At 41.7% G+C, this 9116-nt stretch overlaps 1 protein-coding gene across 1 annotated transcript in view; it reads right to left on the reverse strand.

The window, feature by feature from the left end:
• Positions 1 to 9116, reverse strand: part of SPAG17 (sperm associated antigen 17) — a 152140-nt gene that overhangs the window by 125511 nt on the left and 17513 nt on the right. Inside the window, exons 2-3 of the mRNA XM_006919822.1 lie at positions 5302 to 5442; positions 4613 to 4696 (exon numbers count right to left, since the gene is read on the reverse strand). Coding sequence (XP_006919884.1) covers positions 4613 to 4696; positions 5302 to 5442 — 225 coding nt within the window. The remainder of the gene's footprint in view (positions 1 to 4612; positions 4697 to 5301; positions 5443 to 9116) is intronic.

Consider the following 9116-nt stretch of genomic DNA (forward strand, 5'->3'; position numbering starts at 1 on the left):
GACAAATAGGGCTACACACCCATGAATAGGGACCAAAAAAATGAAACTATTACATCTGGGGATACTAATCCAATACACTAACAAAGTGTCTTAAAAATGTGGTGAAACTAATTAAATTTAATGATGTAAAATTTGCATCCTAATTTTTTAAACTGCATTTGGTTCATTATTCTCAAATCTAATATCAGAAAAATCTTTCTACATTTAATGTTCTCCCATAATAGTCTCCCAGTAGAAAGGCCCATAGAAATATTTTAATTAAAATATATCGGTTAAAAAATGAGGCCTTATTTTTTTACTGATAGGAGTAAAGAGAGAAATTAATATTTGCATTTGTAAAATTGCACTATATCACATAATCTTTAGAGCTATTCGAGTCCTTTATTGTACAGAATTGACTTTTTTTTTTTAAATAAGTGAGCCACCAACTAGAACATAAAAAACTTTATTTTTAGAGACCACTTTTGTTCCGGCAGGCTTTTGGGGTTTTGTGGTGGTGGTGGTGGTGACCTAATTTGCCTTTTTTGAGTAAGTCACAGACAGGCAGGTAAACCGCGGCCCAGGTGTGGACGGAGGCTTTCCAGGTAGAGGTACAGGGATCACCATCATGAAGCGAACGTGAAGTGGAATCTAAAACCTTAAGAAAGTTGACTTTGGTTTCGCGTAAGCTGGATACACAAATCCCTGCCCGGTCGGCCGTTCTTTTCCTTCTGATTTGTCCGAGCTACATTGCTGAAGCCCCAAATCTGTGCATCTCTCTCGTGACGCCGTTCACGGGAGAGTCTGCGTGGAGAGCACACACAGATGTCTCTCACGGGGCACGGTCCGGTTCGCTCCAAACGATCACTGATATTTTCCGTTTTAATTTTGGGCGGGACTGAGTATGCCTGCAAGTGAACGGGTCAGGGTCTCGCTGTGAGCCATCGACCATGTGCACACAGACAAATGGTTGCGCATGCTTCCCAAAGAAATGTTAAGTTCCAGCTATGAATCTGAACGCATGAATTTTTCCTAGCGTTTGATATGTTTTTTTCATAGATTTTCATCTTTAGGATTTTAACTCTATGATTAAAATAGGTACAGGGTTTACCTTTCCTATTCAGTACATACTGTACCGTTTAACTGCAAACGTACTACGTGTTCTTTCAGTCTTCTCTCGCTCCTATGTCTCTGCTGGAGCTGTGCCCTCAGAGTGCTCTCCCACATTTGAATGTCAAGACTGACCCACCCAAGGGTGACCAGCTCTGAGCCCAGTGAAAGAGTAATGGGTTTGGGGTGAAGTGGAGAAACTTGAGGCGCTATGGTTAAATCCAAGTTCTCCAATTTCCTAATTAGTAGACTTTCTACCTTCTCTTTGCCTCCCTCTCTCTGAATATAAAATGAGGATACTTGTATTTCCTTTTAGAATTGTGATATGGGTTAATTGGGACAACATATTTAAAAGATCAAAATTATCAGGACCCCTTTCCTTGCCCTCCCAATGCCACCATCTCCACAAGGCTTCTCTAGATTTCCAACATCCCCTACCCACCCAGCTAATGGTAATCCAACCCTCATGGGAACGCCCACAACACTTCACCTGTCCCTCATGGATTTCACTATTTTCTGCATTGGGTTATTCACTCATTTAACAAACACTTATTGAACACCTACTATGTGTTAGACTTACATAGTTTTTTCTTTTTTTCTTAACTAATCCTTGAGGTTGGCGTCTTTATAATATTTGTATCCCCCCCTCCACTTTGCAGATAGTGTTTGACATTAGTGCTTGAACAAGAATATACTAGTTTGGTATTTGGTAAAATATCACTATTTTGTAAAACTGGTCACTATGTTACCCAGGCAATATCTGTATCCATTTTCATATGTGTCCATATCCTCGAAAAGGATTACATGCTGGAGGTTGTGCTTATATGTAATTCCAGTGCATAAGACCATTATCATCTTATTCCTCATTATTAAATAAGTATAATAATAATAATAAGAGTAATAGTTAACATCCCTGAGACTATACATGAAGATGAGTATTCTATTCCCATTGCCACATGAGGCCTTGGAGTAGTTCCTGCAAGAACAAAATGCGGTTTTTCAAAAAGAGGTGAATGAACAAATGGGCTGTAGCCATGTCTCTGTAAAATTACATTAGCACAATCTAAGCAGGTTTTCAAAGAACTGTGGTTTATAAATAAAGACTCTCTCATATATACAATATCATGGCTAGATGAAATTCTAAAGTTTCAGGGGAAATTACACAATTTCAAAATGAGGCTGTGTGTACACAACACCAAGCCATCCAAATGAAAGCTTGAGCAAATCATTTAGGAATGCGGTCCTTACTAGCCCAGACATTTCAAGTCGTTATTGGAAATATGTAATGTGGTTCTGACACTATTTTACTTCTGTGGATGAACTGTACTATAGTGGAGTCTCGCTTTAATTTGGTGCTCCTGAAGAACCGCAGGCTAGGAAACCAGAAAATCGAACGAGTTAGAACTGTGTTTAAAGTAAGAACAACTAGGCTCTTACAGGATACTCTCATTTAAGGCTAACGAGAGTATCCTATAAATAGAAGTAAGTGGAAGTGCATTGCTTTTACAACTATTTTAAGTTCTCTCTCCAAAATGGAGGTCTAAAAGGAAACAGAACGCTACAAATTTCCCATGTAACACGAGCAATTCTGTTAGATTTCCTTTCTTCCCCACTGCAGAGTTTCCTTAGAGAAAGAAAATACAAGACTTCCTCAACAGGCTCCTGAGGAGTTCACCTGCGCCAAGAGACCTAGCTGGTACATGGTACCACGCAAGACCTGAAGGAGAAATGGAGTCGCGAGCAGACTGTCCACGAGCCCTCGAAGTCCAGAGATCACGAAGGAGTTCCGTGTCTGGGCTTCCTTCACGGTCAGCACTCGCAACCTCCTTGGGGCTCTCGGTAGGCACTGCCCGCAGCGTTTCAATTAACTTGGGAGGAGGTGCCGGGCAAGACAGAGTTCCCGACCAGGTCCTAAGGGCGGAGGGACTGAGACTGGACATGTGCCCCTTTTCTCCAGATGTGCGTTCTGTCCTTGGCTGGTCTGACCAGGAGCCTGAATTTGTTTTTTGTTCTTTATCCATTTTTGCTACAGTGATTGATATTAATGCACATCCAGTGTTCCAAGGTCTAATCTCTGCGGTTCTCCTCCTGCCTTCCCTTTTCTTCTGGAACCATTCGGAAAAGGGCGCATGAGCACGTATGGGAGGCTTGTTGCCCAGTGCTTCACTGGAAGAAGGCGGTAGAGCCAGATGTGCAATGGATCCCCTACCCCCGCCACCCCCAGTGAAGGATATGCCTCCCAGAGTCGCACACGACACACATTGGAGAGAAATGGCTTTCTAACTGGACTCCGGATCTGTACACTGTGCTAGCCCACATCCAAGTCAAAATGCCTGTCCAGATAAGACTTCCAAACTGGCCAGGTATCACCTCTGATTTTTACTGAGCATCTTTCAAAAAAGAGTCCTTTGCAGGACTAGCGAATCCCAGGCCTGAGAACTGGACATGGGTTTCTGTGGCTAATTCAGAAGAAAACTCCCAATAATTTAAATCCAGGTATCACATAGTGTTTCGACTGGAGCATATACATTCAGAACATTATAACAAAAGATAGTAGGTATGTTATTTAACAGCACAGAATAATTTTTTCATGTAGTGAAAATAGTGTAGCAAGAGTTAATGCTGTAAAGTCCACAGCACTGTCAATCATAAATAAACTCGATGGAACTTGTTCAGATAGTACTCAGGCGATACTAAAGGAGCCACTATGAAATCATCCAAGACCCGAGACACATAAAAACTTTACTAGACATCAATGATATAAAGTGCAAATGAGTTCGTCTTATAAAGATCCCCAAATCCTTATGCTTTTGGTCTGCAAGCCATAAAACAGTGCCCGACAAATTTTAAGTGATATTTTCATTAATCATGAGATTTTATAGTTTCTTGCAAACTGTAAGTTAGATATTAACAAGGCGGGGTAAGAGGAAACCCACTTGTACTGAACGGGAGTTCTTGTGTTTTGTGCAAACCCACGCGTCAGCCAACCCGGACTTTTGTGCTGAGCATCTGCTAGAACTGGAGTGGACCATTAACCTAAAGATTATTGTCATTTTCACATCGATTAAAGTAGGATGCACAAAGTTCACAAACTAATGGAAAATTATTCCAGCTGTGGCTCTGTCTTGTGCAGGAAACACTTTGGGGCGGGTGGGGGGAGGCATTTGTACATTACTGCTTTGGTGAAAATGACACTTGGTAATACAGTCATAATACAACTCCCATTACTATTATCACATACGCATAATCACCATGAAAAAGTCTGACCAACACCCTCGTATATAAAACTTTCTGACTTATGTTCTTCAACTGGATGCAGTGATGGTGTAGACAACCCCGGGCTTTAGTGGAAAGGGGGGGCAGATTTTCAGGTGTCTACCATCAGGAACAAATAGCTCCCAAGAAGCAGGAATTTGCTTTCAAAGAATGAATTAATTTTTTTTTAACGTGACTATAAGATTATGACTCCAATTCTTGTTTTCTAAAACTTACAGAAATCTCTTCAATAAGCACGCTCACCTACCTCATAGTACAAGGGGACATTACCAGCTTGAGGTTTCTTTGCCTTTTTAGATGTAGTTCCAAAGACTGCATTTGCTTCGTTGATCTGTAAGAAAATTAAATTCAGCTATGACAAAAAGGGAAGGCGTTCATGAAGAATACTTAGATACATGTAACTTGCTAACACATAGGGGCTGGAAAACCTAGCGAGACAGAGCTGCTCATCGACAGGTGCTTAGCAACTGCATGAGCATGCGCCACTGGCAGGCCTTGTAGACGCCGTCGGCCCCCAGGCTCTGACCGCTAGGATTCCCTGTAGACTTCATTTTCTAGGGTAGTAATGGACTTCCCTGGAACACGAGATAGTCTCGTCTTTCATTAAATAATTCATTTAATAAAATCATTAAATAATAATTAAATAATCATTATATAATTAATTTAATAATTCCTCATACAACCTAGCATGGAGCCTGGTATGACCTCGGGAAATTTTTGTTGAAGAACCGAATGTTGAATGGGCAACGTTCACAGACAAAAAAAAAAATTCTTTCAGATTAAACGATCCGAACCTACTCTAGCTAAGTGTTTGTTGAGAATAATTCACTGAAATTCACCAAACAGCCCTAGAATATGATAGTTTTATTATTTTATTCTATTATTTTAAGGGAAAACAAGTCTTCAAGGGGCTCAGGGGTGGGGAGGGACAGGTACCTGCTGGAGAATGTCCTGCCATGATATCACACTGAAGAGTTTCCGCTGAGGGGCCTGGACAGCGAGGGTGAGGGCTTGAATGAGAACAGTGTCCTCGATTTGGTTTCCAACTACAAAGGCGACGTAGCCCTTCCAGTCGTTCTGTGACAAAAGCAGAAGGGATCAGACTCCAAACACTCCTGGCTACTTAACTGTGTGTCAAAGGCTTCCACTAAAAAATGGGGGAATTTTCCTGTAAACCTTACTTTAAAGACAGAGCTGACCTTGTGGGTTCCTGATTCAAGTAGACGCCAGGCGGCAGTATTGTGCCAAATTTCTTGCTACTTGACCAAAGAGCAATTTTCTTGAGAAACCAGGCCTTTTATTTTAAGGAAGACAATTTTAAAAATGACACACTTTTACTAGAATGCTGTCCACGAATAATTTGGTGTTGGAAAGCAGCAGTTCATTCAAATGTTACAAAAATGTACATTAGGATATAATCTCAAAAGCAGAAAGCGTTTTTTTTGTTCCCTAAAATCGTGCTAGGAACATGGTAGGAGCTCACTAAATATTTGTTAAATACTGAGTTATATTGAATTAGTTGCCAAATGGGCTTTTATATGAGGTAAAAAATTTATCCCTGAGGTTGTTTTAGTAACACATCTTTTCCTCCTAATGTAACACAAGAATTTCATTGTTAATTCACAAATGAGTTCTTTTCATTTCTAAGAAATAGGCTAAGATATTAAAGCTGCACTCAGAATCTTGCATCGAATAATGTAAAGAAAGGTCACTAAAGACAATATTCTTATTCAGTAATTCCTTTCTCTCTATTATAACTTCTGTTGGGAAGGAGCAATTCTCTTGAAGAGATTAAGAATGGAATTCACTGAGCAACACACTGTGTGGTGCCGAGCGAAGAGCCAGACTCATGCCGATCAGGCCTGGTGCTTTGGGACCAAACGATCTTATGGGAGATGGCTCGGCAAACAGGAGAAAGACATCGGGAAGGAGAGAGAGCAATGAGGGCGGGCACTCCGGCTGTGTGAGCTCTCTAGGCCTTAGTTTCCCCATTTGTAAAATAAAGGGGTTGGAAAGGGCTACATCAGCTTCCCTCTAGCTCCACTCGAGAGGTTTGATTCAAATAGAGTAAAACTCCCACCTTGGCGGATTCCAAAACAATATCTAAGATTTGAAAAGATTTTACACAAATTTAACAAAATGCATAAATTTTTGTGGTTTTCTCTAATTTCTGTCCAGTTCATTATCAGGGTAATGACAGAACTAGGGTATAGATGGAAGAAAAGACCTTAGTGCAAATTCTTCCTTCCCATCAAATAGTGATTGTCATTGAAATTCTCTTCTCTCTATGGAAATTTACTAACAACCTAAGAAAACCCACCCGATTTTCATTGCTATCACCAAAACAAAAACCACACATAGAAGCACAAAAATGTATCTTTTACCTATAAAAAGCACATGTCTGTGCGTATGTGTATGCGCATAAATATAGCCCTATTTGTTTCCCTCTGTTCTCCTGGGTTGAAAACCCATTCACCTGTTGTTTGCTAATTCACCCTAGGAAGATTGGGCATCTGGTTTTGAAATTTTCTGATTCTGAAAAGTAGGTATGGTCTTTAGAATGCATGCTTTAGAGAAAAATGCCGTTACCACGAAATGACCTTTCTTGCATGGGAAGCCTTACTTTTTCTCTTGTCTGCTCTCTCAGTCAGATATGCAACTATAATCATGCAAGGGGGAAACGCGCTTTCATTTGCACGGGAAGGTACACGTGCTCCTTGAACAGGCAATACCTTGAAGTTCCTGTCCGTCACACTTTCCAACACCAAGGATTTCGATGACCACTTCTACCCCCTTACCCCACATCCTACCGCAAATTTCCTTGCCAATATTTGAAAACTAATGGTGACAAGAAAGGGCTGCCTCTAGGCTCTTTTGGAGACAATTCAGAATAATTGTAGATGCTGGCATTGTAGGCCAGCATCCACCCGTTAGTATCTGCTGTCGAAGGCAGGTGCTGAATATTTCGGACCAGGAAAAAAAGAGGGGAAGAAGAGAAAGGAACTAACAATGATTGAAAAATACCATGTGCCAGGCCTATGTTATCTCATTAAATCCCTAAGTAATCTCTTTAAATAGGTGCATTAGTACTTTATAGATGGAAAAACAGAGGCCCTATGAAGTTAAAAATCTTGTTAACGGTCATTTTGGCAAAAACTGCATGGAGACCACATACGGGCTTGCAATTTTTTGATCATTTCAGAACAATTTTGAGAGCAAGCCTTTGGGGTCAGAATGCCTTTCTATAATCCTTAAATTGCACCTAATGGCTACTTCTGCCACAGTAAACGTACTAGATGAAGATTTATATCACATGTCAAAGTATATAAAACCTTCAAAAATAGATTACATATTAAATCCTTAAAACACCACAAGATTACTTTTTTATAAATGATAGTTTTATAGAGACTCAAAGAGGTTAAGGACATTTCCCAAGGTCCCCTCTCTCGAAGCCCAGTGCCCGTCGCTTTGCTCTAGAACACACCTTAGCACAAGGTCTGTCCCTCCGACTCGTGGCACTGCACCGAAACTTCTGGGACTCCTGCCATCACCCTGAGGCAGCTCACCTGGGCTAGGGCAGGTCTGGATCTGCTCAGGGTCAGAGATCTCTAGAGGCCTGCTGGGCAGCCAGGGCACATCTCTCCTTGGAAGGGCCCTGGACAGTCCCACTGAAGCTCGGTTTCCCGCCTGCCCCCCAAACTCCTGCTCCAGAAATCGGATCTGTTTGGCAAAACAGGGCTGCTGGAAGACTTCGTGGGCATCATGGCTTAGTGTCTAAGCACACAGCCGCGCCCAAGTAAGCAGGGAAGGGACTGGTCAGACAGTAAAGACGCGAGGCAAGGCTGCCTGCAGAGGGTGCACGTGTGGGCTGCTGCACCAGGGGGCAGCGAGAGGCCAGGAAATGCTTCTCAAGGCGAATTAAGAAGACCCGGTCTGCTATGGTCTGCGACTATCATTTCTGAGTTTTTCTCTTAGCATTTCAGGATAAATGTAGATTCCAAATCTCTACTAACTGGCAGCAGTTTTAGAAATAGGAAGATTTGGGAGGGGGGGGGGAATCAAGCACAAATTAGATCTGGCAAAATACTGCTGGAAACACCCCTCCACTCGTATCCCACCCAACATGCAGTCAACAAAGTTCTCAAATTTGAGTTCACCGGGCAGCAAGAAAAATTTCGTACAGACAAAACAAAGGTTGACCATGGGGATAACTGAAAGCACAGTGTGTGTACCTCGATTCACCACACTCGTGAGTTGTGCAGTGAGTGAATTTGTTTAAGTCAGTGTAATTAGTAGCCTAAGCCTAGAGAAAGAAAACATCAATCATTTTAGAAAAACTACACTGGACATATCCATCGCTGATGGAAATGGGCTTAAGTCTGGCACACCTCAAACGCCTCAGGGAGTAGGGCCCGTTCTCCAATGCCAGGAGGCACCTACTGTACACCGTTATTGCTGAGTCTTGCCCTCTAGTAGTTATTGATCGAGTCATTCAAAGGATGGAATGAAGTCGCGTATGGACACAATCCATTACCTTTTATTTACTTTACCAGTCTCACCTAATTTGAAGCCTGGCAGGAGGGCGTCTTAACCCAAACACTTACACACTAGACTCCTAAGGCGAGAAAGTGTTCATGTAAATGCAGAGAACCTGGCTGTCTCACATAAGCCTACTGTCCCAGAGACACGGGGTCGATTTGTAACTATTTTTCTTTCATATATCGCAAATTCCCCAAATTTTATTTAGGCAT

Source organism: Pteropus alecto, unplaced genomic scaffold (assembly GCF_000325575.1).
Source record: "Pteropus alecto unplaced genomic scaffold, ASM32557v1 scaffold106, whole genome shotgun sequence".
Classification (NCBI taxonomy): Eukaryota; Metazoa; Chordata; class Mammalia; order Chiroptera; family Pteropodidae; genus Pteropus; species Pteropus alecto.